Source organism: Lemur catta, chromosome 1 (assembly GCF_020740605.2).
Source record: "Lemur catta isolate mLemCat1 chromosome 1, mLemCat1.pri, whole genome shotgun sequence".
Lineage (NCBI taxonomy): Eukaryota > Metazoa > Chordata > Mammalia > Primates > Lemuridae > Lemur > Lemur catta.
In genome coordinates, this window is record NC_059128.1 from 285325803 (window position 1) to 285340035 (window position 14233).

Genomic DNA, 14233 nt, shown 5'->3' on the forward strand with positions numbered 1-14233 from the left:
GGGGGTTCCTCTGGGCATCTTGACAAAGTCCCCGTCCTCTCTGAGCTGTCCTGGGTGTGGGGAGGAAAAGGTTAAAGGTCCCAGGAGCTGGTCACCTGCACCCGTGGCGGGTGCCCTTCTCTGCAGCAGAGCAGGGTGAGCGGAGGGAGGAGCCACCCAGGGGGCCGGAGCCCTGGTGGGCGGGAGGGCGGAGCCGGGCGGCCCCACCTCTGGAGCAGACGCCGCTACCGCTGCCCCTCCGCACACAGCCCGATGGCCCCGGACCTCAGCGGCCGCCTGGGCCTGCTGCTGCTCACCTGCTGCCTTGCGGCCGCCCGGGCCCAGCTGCTGAGCCTGGACTGGCTGTGGCCCAGCAAGGTCGCCAGCCCTGCGCTCCAGGCCTCCGAGCCCAAGGGCCACCTTCCTGTGCAGCCCACCACGCACGCGGCCACCGGGGATGGCTCCACGGAGCGAGGGGCGGCCCCCGCCAGCCCTGAGCCACCCCCGGAGCTGCTGGAGGGTGGCCGGACTGGGGGCCCTAACGCCCCCCCCACCCCCACCGCCACGGCTGCCCTGAGCCCCAGCGCGAGGGAGGAGAACATCGCCGGGGTCGGAGCCGAGATCCTGAACGTGGCCCAGGGCATCCGGAGCTTCGTCCAGCTGTGGGATGATGCCACCCCCACCGAGAGCACAGCCGGGGTGCAGACACTGGCCCCCGAGGCCCCCCCGGGCCCCCCCACCCGGCCTGGGCCCTCCAGCGCCCCCAGGGAGGACGGGCCGGCGCTCTGGCCGAGCAGTGGTGCTCCGTGGGCTCCGGGCGCCAACACAGCCGGGGCGGACATGCCGCCCGCACTCACCCTGGCCGCCCCCTCCCGGGGCAGCCCCCAGGCACCACTCAGGGAGCCCTCGGTGCCACCGCGGTCCCCAGGTAGAGCGTCTCTCTCCTCCGTGCTGGGCGGGGCTCCTCCCTGGGGAAGTTGGCTGTCCCCCGGGCGGCCCCCAGATCTGGACGGCGAAGGACGCGCACCCGTGGCGGCCGGTCCCGGCCAGTGGCACCCTGACGTCCGCAGGCACACGGCGCTTCTGCACCCCCCGGTGACGGGCTCCCTGGGCGCACACGCTGCTCTCTCCTCTGACTCTGACTCTCCGGGCGCACGGTCTAGAACAGCAGTCACGGCTCTAATTGGGGACGCCGGGGCTTGGGTTTCCCACATGGCCGACTCTGTGGGGCCTGGTCTTGCCAATCACTCCGCTGCTCTGGGTGCCGGCCGCTGCCTGCCGCTGCCCCCCTCGCTGCCCGCCTGCGGCCGCCTGGGCATCAGGCGCTCCTGGCTGCCCAACCACCTGCAGCACCAGCGCGGCGAGGAGGTGCAGGCCGCCGCGCAGGCATGGGGGGGCCTCCTGCGGACGCGCTGCCACCCCTTCCTGGCCTGGTTCTTCTGCCTGCTGCTGGCCCCCCCGTGCGGCCCGGCCCCGCCGCCCGCCCCCCCCGCCCTGCCGCCAGTTCTGCGAGGCCCTGGAGGACGCGTGCTGGCGCCACCTGCCCAGGGGCCGGCTGCCCGTGGCCTGTGCCGCCCTCCCGGCCCAGGAGCACGGGTACTGCGTGTTCATTGGCCCGGCTGCAGGTAACGGGCCGGCCGCCGCCCCCCCACCCATCCCTTCCTGCCTCGCCAGGTAAGCTCGGCGGGGCTGTGTGCCCGGGGGGCCCGTCCCGCCTGGAGCCCGGCAGCAGCAGCCTCTGGGTTCAGGGCCCAGGCGCCTCAGGAGGCAGAGGCTGGGACGCGAGGCCACCTCCACAGGGGAGAGGGCAGGACGCACTGCGGACTTTGTCACCCAGGCCAGGCGCTCTCTGAGCATCTTAGTGCGTTTAGTCCTCACCATGGAGGGGAAACCGAGGCATGGGGTGGTGCCTCAACTGCCAGAGGAGCCGGGATTCCCACCGTGCTCTGGCTGCCCCGACCCTGCTCCGGTCACTAAGCTGCGCTGCCTGACATCCTTCCCGGGGAGCCCAGGCTTGCGGGGCGGGGGGGGCTGCAGGGGTGCATGGGGTGGGGAAGGCGCTCGCTCCACTGGAGGTCGAGAGGTCGAGAGGCCTCAGGGCAGGGCCCGTGAGGTCTCAGGGTGCCCAGGGCCTCCTGCACCCACTCACATGGGCCGTCCGGGTGGGGGAGGGACGAGGGAGAAGGGGGGCCTCCGTTTCTGACCTCGCCAGGGACGGGCAGCTGAGGAAGGTCCTGGATGCCCCGGAGGCCCTGGGCCCTGAGCTGCGCCTGCTCCTCCGCACCCTGGGCCGCTCCCCGCACCTCTGCAGCCCCAGGCTGGGTGGGGGTGTCGTCCTCCCCGCTGCCCTCCCCCTGCTTCTGCGGGAGGCGGCCTTGACCCTCGGTCACCGGGCTTGGAGCTGGGCCGGTGGGGGCGGCTGCACGTGTCCGTGGTGAGAGCTGGAGTCCCTGAGGGTGCCTGGCCATCCCCAGAGGGTTGCAGGGCCGGTTGCCGGTTCACTCCACACAGGCCCTGAGCCTCCGCAGACCTGTGCCGGGCCTGGGTGCAGGAGGGGCCGAGGGCAGGGCAGCGACAAGTGCGAGGGACAGGCTGTCCCCAACCCCAAGAAGGCCGCGCCCGAGGGGCTGGAGCGGAGCGGGGTGGGCGGGGAGGGCTGCTTGGAGGCGGTGCCATGGCTGAGGCCTGCGGGACAGTGGGGCGTCTGGGCATCGGAGCAGCCCTGGGAGGGGCTGGTGTCTGCAGAGGTGGGGGCCACGCCCAGGGCTGTCAGCCTGGGGGGCTCAGACCCCATCCCCAGGGCGGCTGGAGCCGCGGTGAGCAGCCCGGGCCCGCCAGGCTGGTGGGGCAGGGCAGCCCCGGGAGGCCCCGGCAGCTGGAGCACAGCCCACCCGCTCCTCCTCTGCCAGGAGCCCGGGAGCCCCGAGACCGGCCCTGGCGGACAGGGAACACTGCTGCCGGCGAGAGGGGTAGGGCCGGGCGCCCCATCGACCCTGCCTGCCCCCCTCGGCTCCAGCAAGCACAGGCGCGGGGGCGGCAGGTCCCACCCCACCGAGGCCCAGGCCCAGGCAGGGCTGCGTGGGGCGGGGAATTTCTCTGACTGCAGCTGCCCCGGTCGGCCTCATGGCCTGAGCGAACTTTTCACGGAACATCTGGGCGTGTTGGCAGAGTCCCGGCAGGGTCCTGGGGGACTCCAGTGAGGGCCACACCCCCTCGGGGGGTCAGGGGGCGTCAGGCCTGGCCTGGCTGCAGAGGAGCCGCCCCTCTTTGCGCCCCCTTTGGCCTCCCCCACCCCCAGCTCCTCCGCACTCCTGCTGGGCCCTGTGCTGGGCTGGACACCCCCTGCAGGGGCAGGAGGGAGGAAGGCCCTGGAGGGGCATTAAGGGTTTGGGGGTCCAGCCCCTCCCCCACCCAGGAGCCGAGCCCCCAGGGTGGCTGAGGGCCCTGGGCGGGGTGGGGACATGGGATTTGCTCCTAGCACCAGGACCCCAGCCGCTGCTGGCCCGGGGCTGTCCTTGGGCCCGTCAAGAGGCCGTGGGGTCAGGGAGGCTGCGCCCCTGTGGCAGGCCTGTCCGGGGTCCTGGGTACCGTCTCAGGCCCTCTGAGCTGCCCCCCACAGACCTGCAGCCCTGGTCCCCATCTGCTTCCTCTGCCCCCCAGGGGGTGAGAGGAGGGGCTGGCCTGGGCGTGGTGGCACGTGCAGCTCGGGCGGGTGAGGGGAAGTGTTGGGAGGGAGAGGGTCCCTGCGGAGCCCCCGCTGCACTGGAGCCGGTGGGCAGCCGGGGACCCCATGGAAAGGGATCGAGTCCCCCAAGAGGGGTGGGGGGTACCCTCGGGTTACTCTGCCTGCCCAGTGTCCCCCGGGTGGGCCAGCGGGGGCGCTGTCCCTCCTGCAGCTGCCAAGAGCCGGGGAGTGGGCTCAAGCTTCTCTGGGGCCTACCACTGCCTCCAGGAAGCCCCCCAGGCTGTCCCTGTGGGGCTCAGGTCAGAGGGGCTGTGGGGGCATCACCACAGGACCCCGAGAGGTGTCCTTCCCAACCCTTCCTGCTGGGTGGTGTTTCCCCAGGGTCTACGGGGGTGTGCCTGGCCTGGTCAGTGAGGATGCCGCAGGCCTGGCCGGCGGGAAGGGAGCGGGAGGGGCCCGGCCACCTGGGTCCAGGTGGCTGCAGATGCCACGCCGGGGGCCGGGTGTCCCATGGACAGCGGGTGCTGGGGGGGCAGTTCCTCACGCCTGGTTTCGGGGCCCGCCGCGACCCTGTGTGCTGGGAGGTGGGCTGCACGTGGCGCCCCACCAGGCACTGGAGTTCGGTGGGGCCAGGGCAGCCGCAGGACCTCTCGCTGGGGCCCGGGGCCGCCTGCCTCGTGTCCTCGCTGGGGCCTGGCATCCTGCTCCCTCAGTCGACGTAGGACTTTAGAAAACGTTCCTCTTCTTTAAACGCTTCGGTTACCTTGAGGTTTCTGTTTAACCTTGATTTAAGGGACACGACCACCTGCGTGGGGAGTACTCACGCCTCCCTCTCACCTCTTGGCGATCTACAAATATTTTCCGGATGACGCCGGCTGAGCTTCCCACAGCCGGCGTCTCCCGGTGCGCGGGAGTGACGGCGTGTGCCTGGGCCGGGCACCGAGCGCAGGCCGCGTGCGGGTGTGGGCAGGTGCGGGGCCTGCGACTCCACAGGACCCAGACACAGACAGGACAAGCTCCCGCGGCTCCCGGCACTGCCTTTTGTGTGTTTTAGTTTTTGTGTAAGTTTAAAGCACACAGCAGGATGATTTCGTGTGCGTATACACATTGCAAAGTGGCCACCACCACAAGGCCAGGTGACAGCTGTCACTTGCCTGGTCACCCGTTTTGCCGTGGTCAGGCCGCGGCTCTCCCTGGGTGCAGCACCAGGTGTCGTGGCAGAGCCAGCGCCGTGCCCGGTGCTCCGGGACTCGCCCGCCCAGCGTGACTGAGACTCCTTCCTCCCCCGGCCCCGGCCCCGGCCCTGCCGACTCTCCACGCCTGGCTCTCTCCTTTGGCGCAGCCGTCCCCGTGCACGCGTGGTGTTTCACACGGCAGGATTCCCTGGTTTTAAGGCTGGATGGTATTCTGTGTGTGCACACGCCACACTTGCTGTATCTGCTCACCGTCACTGGACACGTAGGTCCACGGTGTGTCCTGGCCACCTCGGACGTTGCCGCGGGGAGCGTGGCCGTGCAGATATCCCTTTCATGCCCTGACTGCGGTCCCGTGGCCAAACCCAGACGTGGGGCTGCGGGTCCCACGGCAGCTCTTTCCCTAGTTGTCTGAGGAGCCCCGCGGTGTCCCTGCGGGCTGTGCCACTCACACTCCCGGCCCAGAGTGCAGGCCCTGCCCCCGCCCTCGCCAACGCCGTGGTCATGTCTTTCTGGCGACGGCTGCACTGACAGGCGTGGTTTTGCTCAGCATCTCCCTGGCGGCGAGTGACGCTGGACACGCACTCAGGTACCGTGGCCGTGCCGTGTCGTCTCTGGAGAAATGTCTGTCCAGGTCCTTGGCCCATTTGTGAATCCGGTTGTTGCTGAATTTTAGGAGTTTTTGGGCTTTTTGCTATTGAAGTGTGTGAGTTCCTTGTGTATGTTGGATATTGGCCCCGATCGGATGTGTGGTTTGTGGACGTGCCTCCCGGACCCCCCGCCCACCGCCTGCTCCGCCGCGCTGTGTCGGCTCCCTGCGCCGTCCCACAGCACCGGGCCACCGGCGTCCACGGGCCCGTTTGCCCCACGCCGAGGGAGGCTGGTGGCAGGACGCGGCCCTCACTGGGCGTGGGAAGGAGCGCGCCCACCCCAGTCCCACTGAGGAGGAAGGACGTGGTGGCCTCAGTGGCGCCGGACTCGCCGTGTGGCTCCCGCAGCCCCTGTCCCTGGATGGCACCCTTGCCTCGGTGGGCCAGTGTCCATCCTGCCACGGGGAAGTCGTCTTTTTGTTTTTGTTTTTTAATAGTGGTAAAATTCCCAAATACACATACCGTAGGATTTACCGTTGTGACCATTTTTAAGTGTGCGGTTCACGGTCAGTACGTCCATTCACGTTGCTGGGCAGCCATCACCACCATCCGTCTCCGGAACATTCCCGTCTCCCCACACTGCAGCTCTGTCCCCGCTCACCACCGGCACCCTGCCCCTCCCCAGGCCTGGCAGCTGCCGCTCTCCTGTCCCCGTCCTGACCACTCCAGGCACCTGGTGCTAGCGGGACCAGATGGGATTGGTTCCTCTGTGGCTGTCTCATTCCACTTGCGTGATGTCCTCAAGTTCGGTCCATGCTGTAGCGTGTGTCATACTCTCACTCCTTTTTGGCTGAATAGTATTTTATGGTACGACAGGCCACATTCATGCACCAACAGACAGGTGGCTGCTTCCACGTGTCAGCTACTGTGGACAGTGCCGTCACGGACGTGGGGGCACAAATGCCTCTTTGAGGCTGTTTTCCGTTCTTTCCGGCACACGCCCGGAGCTGGAATCGCCGCGTCACTTGCTGATTCTGTTGTGAGTTTTGAGGAGCCGCCACGCTGCTTCCCGCAGCAGTCACGCCACTTTGCTCCCCACCGACAGAGGGCCGTGGTGGCAGCGCCCGGCGGGTGCGAGGTGGTGCCCACCGCAGTTTCGGTCTGCGTGCCCCTCGAGATTGAGTGGCTTCTCGTGCTCCTCGGCGGTTCCTACAAGTTCTTTGGGGAAAACGTCTGTTCAAATCCTTTGCAAATTTTGAATCGAGGGGTTTTTTTTTGTTGCTGCTGTTGAATTTTAGGAGTTCTCCTTGTATTCTGGACGGTGACCCCTGACCAGATATGTGAGTCGCAAATACTCTCTCTCATCTGTGGGCTGCTCTGTGGATCTTACCTTTTGATGTCAATGGTTTTGAAATTTTTATGAAATCGGTTTACCTGTTCTTTCTATTTCCTGTGCCTTGGTGTCGTAGCCAGGAAGTCACTGCCAAATTACATGTCACGAAGCTTTGCGCTTTGTTTTCTTCTGGCAGTTTTATAGGTTTGGCTTTTACAGTTAGGCCTTTGATCCGTTGTGAGTTAAGTGCTGTGTACGGCGTGAGGTGAGGTCCGACTTCATACTCTGGCCATTTGTTGACAAGACTGTCCTTGCCCCACTGAGTGGCCTTGGCGCCGTGTTGGACGTCACTTGGCCGTATCTGTGGGGCTCATGTCTGAGCTCTCTGTTCCCTTCCGTTGATCTTATGTCTGTCTTTATGCCAGTGCCACACTGTTTTGATTCCTGTGGCTTTGCAGTGAGTTTTAAAATCAAGATGTGTGAGTCTTCCAGCTTTGTTCTTTTCCTTCAAGATTGTTTTGGCTATTTGGGGTCCCTTGAGATTCCATATGAATTTTATAGAATTTTTCTGGAGTTTTTGTATTTCTGCAAAAAACATCATTGGGATTTTGATAGGGATAACCTGGAATCTGCAGACTGCTTTGAGTAATAGTGACGTCTTAATAAGTCTTCTAATACAGGAATATGAGGTGAACTTCAATTTATTTGTATCTTCTTTAATTTTTTCAGTGATGTCTTATGGTTTTCAAAGTTAATTCCTAAACATTTTATTCTTCTTGATGCTATTATAAGTGGAATTGTTTCTGTAATTTTCCTTTCAGATTATTTATTGTTTATGGAAATGCAATGATTTCTGAGTATTGACTTTATATTCTGTTACTTTGCTGACCTCTCTTATTAGTTCTAACAGGGTTTTTTTTTTTCTTTTTGTAGAATCTTTAGGGTTTTCTACATAGAAGATCAAATCCTCTGCAAAGAGAGATTATTTTACTTTCTTCGTTTCCAATTCATATGCCTTTTATTTCTTTTTCTTGCCGACTTTCTCTGGCCAGGACTTCAGTACTGAGGAGAACTGGCAAAAGTGGGCATCTTGGCTCCGTCCCCGACGTCCGAGGAAAAGCTTTCACCATTGAGTACAATGTTGCCGTGGGTTTTTCATATGTAGCTTTATTGTATCAAAGCAGTTTTCTTCCGTTCTTCACTGGTGGAGTGTTTTTGTCCTGAAAGGGTGTTGTTGAACTTCGTCAGATGCCTTTTCTGCATCAGTTGAGATGATTGTGTGGTTTGTTCATTCGCTTGATGTGGTTGGTATGTTGCACTGATTGATTTTTTTATGTTAAACTGTTTTTGTGTCCTAGAAATAAATCTCACTTGGTCATGGTGCATGCGATCTTTTTAGTATGCTGCTGAATTCGATTGGCTGGTGTTTCGTTGAGAATTTCTGTATCGGTGTTCATAGAAGATACTGATCTATAGTTTTGTTTTTATCTTTTTAAGGTAATGTCTTTGTCTGGCTTCGCTGTCAGGATGAGGCTGGCCCCAGTGAATAAGAACCATTATCATATCACGTGCACGGGTCTAGCCTGGCTGCCACTTCTGCTAAACCGAGTCGGGGGAGAAGCTCCCTGTGGGCACCTTCCTTGGGTCCAGAGCTCAGAGCTCTTAGCATTTCCCTCAACCCCGATGGAAACCTCTAATTCTGGGGTGAAGACGCACATGTCTTGTGGGGCTGGACCACATTTCCCGGTGTTCGGCCCGCAGGTGTGATGTTGTGCTTGAGAGGAGAGGAATGCCCTGGCGTTAGGGCAGAGAGGGATCACACCGTCCCTCAGTGGAAGCCCCAAAGCCTCCCATTTTCCTCTCCTCGGGACGCAACTGGGGAACAGACCTGCCGGACGGGCTCCAGTCTGTCCTGGACGGCAGCCAGCAGCTCACCCTGGTACTACAAGAACCCCTTGCATAAGGAGGCCCGTGGCAAACAGGGGACCTGCCACCTTCTCCCGGCATGTGTGTCACCCCAAAAGTTTGTCACCAGCTTCTCAAGCTTCCCAACTTCACACACCAGGTATCTTTCTGTGCCCTTTGTGGTTAGCCAGGTGGCCTGGATGTTAATAGTCATGTGTATATCTCTATCTCCATCTGCCTCTGTGTCCACCCACCGATCCACCCACCCACCTGTTCATCCACCCACCCGCCCATCCACCCTTCCGTCCATGATCCAGTCGCCCACCCACCTGTTCATCCACCATCCAACTATCCATCCACCCATCCAACCTTCCATCCGTGATCCAGTCACCCACCCACCTGTTCATCCACCATCCAACTATCTAGGCACCCACCCATCCAACCTTCCATCTATGATCCAGTTGCCCACCCACCTGTTCATCCACCCATCCATCTACTTACCCACCTACCCATTTATCATCCATCCACCTACCCATCCATCCATCTGTTGGATCAGGGCTTATTGTGTGAGGCTGAGATTGCTACGTGTAATATGCAGTTGTTTCTGTCTTGGAACATGCAAGGAGAGGCCCACACACCTGGGGGAGCAGAAGCTAAGCCTTCCACCCTCACGGAGTTTCGTGTGCCAGCAGTTCCTAGATAGGATCTTGTGTCACGTCATTTCCTTCCCACCGTCACTGCTCGGCTTCGCGGCTCTGTCCACCCTGCCAGCTGATTTCTCTCTAGGTCCTTTCTTCTGGTCTCTGAGCAATCACCTGCCACCTCCTCTGCTGGGGCTACTCAGTGCGGGGTACTCGGTGCGGGTGCTCTGTGCAGGGTACTTGGTGCAGGGTGCTCAGCGCAGGGTACTCGGTGCGGGGTGCTCAGCACAGGGTACTCGGTGCAGGGTGCTCAGTGCAGGGTACTCGGTGCGGGGTACTTGGTGCAGGGTACTCGGTGCGGGGTACTTGGTGTGGTGCAGCAGAGGCTGTGCCCAGCGGGGACCCTCTCCCCCGTGGAGGGGCTGTCCTGGGTCGGAGCCTGGTGAGGGAGGGAGGAGACTCATCCCCGGGTGCTCGAGCGAAGCCGCCGGCCCTGGGTGGCGGGGACTCCAGCCCCTGCTGGTGGGAGACCAGGCACCTCGGCCGGCGTAGCGGCTGCCGTCTTGTCTGAGTCACACAGGTGGCAGCGGCCGTGACGTGGTGTTTCCCAGCTGCGTCCTGCCCTTGCCGGGTGGGGCCCACAGGGCGGCACCATCCACGCAGGCCGTGGGGCGCGGTTGGGAGAGAAGGTGTGCGCGGGCTGTGCTCCGCCCGGGAGGTGGGTGGCCGCGGAAGGGACTTCACGGCTCTGTAGGAGTGACGGGCCCGAGGGGGCAGGGGAGGACTCCCCGCGGTGGGAAGCTGTGTCCGCAGCGGTGAGAGAACGCCTGGGAGTCTCCCCGGCCAGCGGCCAGGGCCTCGCCCCTGTCGGGTGACGCTGCAGGTGCAGTTTGTCCCGAGTGGATGAGAAGAGGGACCTTCCGTTCCAGAACCATCCATGGCCGGCATGTCTCCTGAAGGGGAACCGGTTTAACTCGGCAGGTCCTGGCTCCTTGGTCGGGGGGAGGTGGGCCGACGGGAGCCCCAGCTTGCCGGGGGGCCGCTGGTCCCGGGAAGGCTGTTCTCTGGCTGCTGGAGCACATGTGGGCCTTTGCTTCCCGGAGGGAGATCAGCCCCCACGCGGGACGGCGGGGCCAGCGCCCCAGGGCTGTGGGGGGCCGGGACATCCTCCCCCCGTGATGCCCGTACCTGGAGAAAAGAGCCGGTGACCTCGGGGCCTTCGGAGCTTCGCTGACGGGCACCGTGGGAACTTCACAGGGGGCGTGGGGGATGTCGGGGAGACGCTTGCACATCTGTGGGGTCCCTGGAGCCCCCCGCAGCACGCCGGTGGGTGCCTTCCAGCCCAGGAAGGCCGCAGCTGCCGCATCTTGCATCTTAATTAACTTGGGAACATTCTAGCTGCCAGGAGGAAGGGGGGCGGGGAGGTTTCTCGCGGGTGGCTCTGGGGACAGCTGGGTCGGCCCCCAGGGTGGGTGAGTGTCCTACCTCTCAGAACACCCCCGCGTGGGCAGCTCTGGCACAAAGGGGGCGTTGTCTTGGCAGCCTCTGTCGTGTGGACGGGGCCTCTGTCGGAGGGGACATGGCCACTGACCTCTAAGAGCCCAGGGTCGGCCTGCCAGGCCCCCTGCGCCCTTGGCCCTTGGGGACAGGCGCTGAGCCAGGCCCCGTTGTCCCACGGGGAACGTTGTCTGCTCTGTGCCGGTGGCTGCCCACGGGGCCAGAGTCGGGGCGCAGAGCAGCGACGCCCCAGCTCACGGGTGTGGGCGGCTCTGGTCTCGCCTCTGTTTCCACTTTTCGTTCTCAGCGAACTCTGAGAGACACAACTTGCCTCGTGAAGTCGGGGCACAGCGGTTCTTCCCTTCTCTGCCGGGGAGCCCCAGGCCGGCACACACTCGCCCCGGCCTCTGTCCCCGCTTCCTCGGGGACATGCACACGGCAGCAGCCCCTTCCCAGAAGAGCTCTCGGCAGGAGCCCACCCGCCGAGCCCGCCCTGTGCACAGGGGTCCCCACGCGGCCATCGCGGTTCCTGTTGGAAGCAGACCCCGTCCCGACTGCAGGGGTCTCGGGAGAACGGCCTTGGGGCGGGTCCCTGGCCCAGACCGTGGCCCCACGTCTGGGCTCTGCCCACACAATGGCTGTGGGGACGTCACCAGTGAACGAGGTCCCTGGACACAGGTGGACCCTGCCCCCGCACCTCGGCCTTGGGGAGTCGGCTCAGGGCCCCCGGAGGTGCCACGGACGGCAGGCCCACGTCCTCCTACGGCGGCCACCAGCCTCCTGGGAAGGCAGGATGAGGGGTGGGAACTCCGCGTGTCCCCAGCCTTGCTCATGCGGCAGAGGGAGTCCCAGTCGTGTGATGTCACCTGAGAGCGCATGGCCTGCGACCCCAGGACCCTTGGGGGCAGGGTGGGCTCAGCGTGGGTGGAATGCATAAGGTGAGGCGGGTGGCGGGTGGCCCACGGCTCTGACGGGTGTTAAGGGGAACAGAGGAGCCGGCGGCCCCTCCAGTGGGGTGAGGGGCGGCGGCAGCGGCCGGTCCCTGCGTCTCCACACCGGAGACACGGGCCATGTCCTCGCCCCAGGCCACCTCTCGGGGACCTTGGGTGAGAGTCCTGAGGTGTTAACCTGGGAGCCACGGCAGCCACCTCCGCCTGCCTTCCTGGGGGTGCGGTGACGTCCGGGGCACAGGCGTGGCGTGTGCTGCTGCGCGGTCAGGGCGGGGGTGGTGCCGGCCCCAGGCCTCGCGGCGGGCTCCTTGCTGTGACGGGGACACCGGCTGGGCCCTGGCTCCTCGTCCCCTACACGGCTGTGCCCGTCTCTGGGGTCCCCGCTTTGGCGCGTGAGCTCACGGAGGGGCGGAGAGTGGCCTGTGGGCGCCGTGACCGTGCGGACGGATCTCTGCACACGGCGTCTGTCGTGGGGGCTGAGAGCCAGGCGGCCGTGGGGTGGCCGTGGGGGGTGCCCAGAGGGGGCTGGCGGGTCGCCCTGCGCGTGACGAGCCCTTCTGACTCGGTTTCCCCTTTGTGCCCTGCCTGTCCTGCTGCCTCACCAGTGTCCCTCTCCCGTTCGCAGAGAGCGCTGGCGAGGAGTTGGGGCTGCTGCAGCTCCTCGGGGAGCCGCTGCCCCCGCAGGTCACCCAGATCGACGACCCCGAGGTCGGGCCGGCCTACGCATTCGGGCCAGGTGCCAACAGCGGCCAGGTGGCCCGCTACCACGTCCCCAGCCCCTTCTTCCGAGACTTCTCGCTGCTGTTCCACGTCCGGCCGGCCACGCAGGGCGCGGGGGTGCTGTTCGCCATCACGGACGCGGCACAGGCCGTGGTCTTGCTGGGCGTGAAGCTCTCCGAGGTGCGGGAGGGCCGCCAGCACATCATGCTACTGTACACGGAGCCGGGCGCGGGCCAGACCCGCACGGCTGCCAGCTTCCGCCTGCCCGCCCTGGTCGGCCGGTGGACCCGCTTTGCGCTCAGCGTGGACGGCGGCTCCGTGGCGCTCTACGTGGACTGCGAGGAGTTCCAGAGGACGCTGCTCACACGATCCTCGCGGGGCCTGGAGCTGGAGCCCGGCGCCGGCCTCTTTGTGGCCCAGGCCGGAGGGGCGGACCCCGACAAGTTCCAGGTAACCCCCGTGCTAGACCAGCCCAGGGAGGGGCGGGGCGGCCCCCGCGACAAGGGGCAGCAAGCGCGTCCCTCCAGGTCCTGCCCAGCGCCCTGCTGTGGCCAGCCCCGGCCTCCAGGTCCCTGGTCTGCCTGGCTGGGGTGCACCCAGTCCCAGCTCTCTGTCCCCGGCCCCCTGGGAGGGTCACCCTGGGCTTCAGGTGGTTTCTCTGAGGCACCAGGGCCCACCAGGAGGGCCCCCTGGGGGCCCCCCATAATCCAGGTGTGCGTGCTCTGCCCCACGGTGAGCTGGGGGTCCGGCCTCTGGCTGGCCCTTCGGGGGAGTGGGGCGAGTCCAGGCCCAGCCACCTGCAGAAGCAAATCAGTAACATTGGAAGCCAGCGGCAGGGCGCGGGTCAAGCGGGGCCCTGCGGGGGGCCGGGGTTCACCGGGGCCCAGGCCATTGTGCCGGGCTGGTCATCATGCTTAGCAGACGGGACGGCGGCCCAAGGCCTGCGTGCACGCGGGGGATCCCTCCCTCCACAGGGTGTGGGGCGGGAGGGCCGGCTCTGAGCCCAGCTGGGGTCTGTGTCCAGGGCCCGGAGCCCCCCGCGCTTCCCGGAACCTTGAGCTGGAGTCCCAGCCCTGGTGCCGCCCGCCTGGGTGCCTGCGGTTGGCGCTGACTCACGAGCCCGAACTCTGACCTTCAAGCCGCTCTGCAGCTGGGACGCCCCTGCCCCCGGCCAGACAGCAGCCTGTGTGTGCCAACGGGTGGTGGCCACAGGGACAGAGAGTTAATTATTCCCCAGACAACGGCCGCTTGTTTGAAGTTGTCTCAGGGTTCTGAAAGCTGACCTTTCACCTTTGGCAGGAACTTTTAACCCTCAGGGCTCAAGAGCCACCAGGACTTTGGTACCAAACTGGGCCGCTTTGTGCTTTCCTTGTGGTTAAAAGGTTAACGGGGAAGGGGTCAGAGGGAGTCGCCCTAGCTGGGGGTCCCGTTTGAGGGGTGACTGTGACGCTCGTGCTGGGACAGAGTAGCCTGTAAGCGTGTGCGACTCGCTTTGGCAGAAAAGTCGCCCATGTGCGCACGGGCCGCGGTGTGGGGCGTGTCGGCTGCACCCGACGGCGAGTGGAGGACAAGGTCGCGGCCCTGAGCCAGGCGGTCCCGGTCGTGTGAACGTCTGTGCGAGCTGCCATCGCCCGAGGGATGTGTGGGCGGAGCCTGGGGTTTTGTCTGCGAGGACAAACTTATTTTGTCACCTGTTCCTGTGTGTGTTCCTGTCCTGGCCGACCCATCTGTGCTTGGGCT

General features: G+C 64.5%; 1 protein-coding gene across 1 annotated transcript in view; it reads left to right on the forward strand.

Annotated features, from left to right (window-relative positions):
• Positions 1–245: 245 nt before the first annotated feature.
• COL18A1 (collagen type XVIII alpha 1 chain) overlaps positions 246–14233 on the forward strand; it is a 49575-nt gene continuing 35587 nt past the window's right edge. The window contains 3 exon segments of the mRNA XM_045540839.1: positions 246–1464; positions 1466–1604; positions 12399–12943. Of these exon segments, the coding sequence (XP_045396795.1) occupies positions 253–1464; positions 1466–1604; positions 12399–12943 (1896 nt within the window). The 5' untranslated portion in view covers positions 246–252.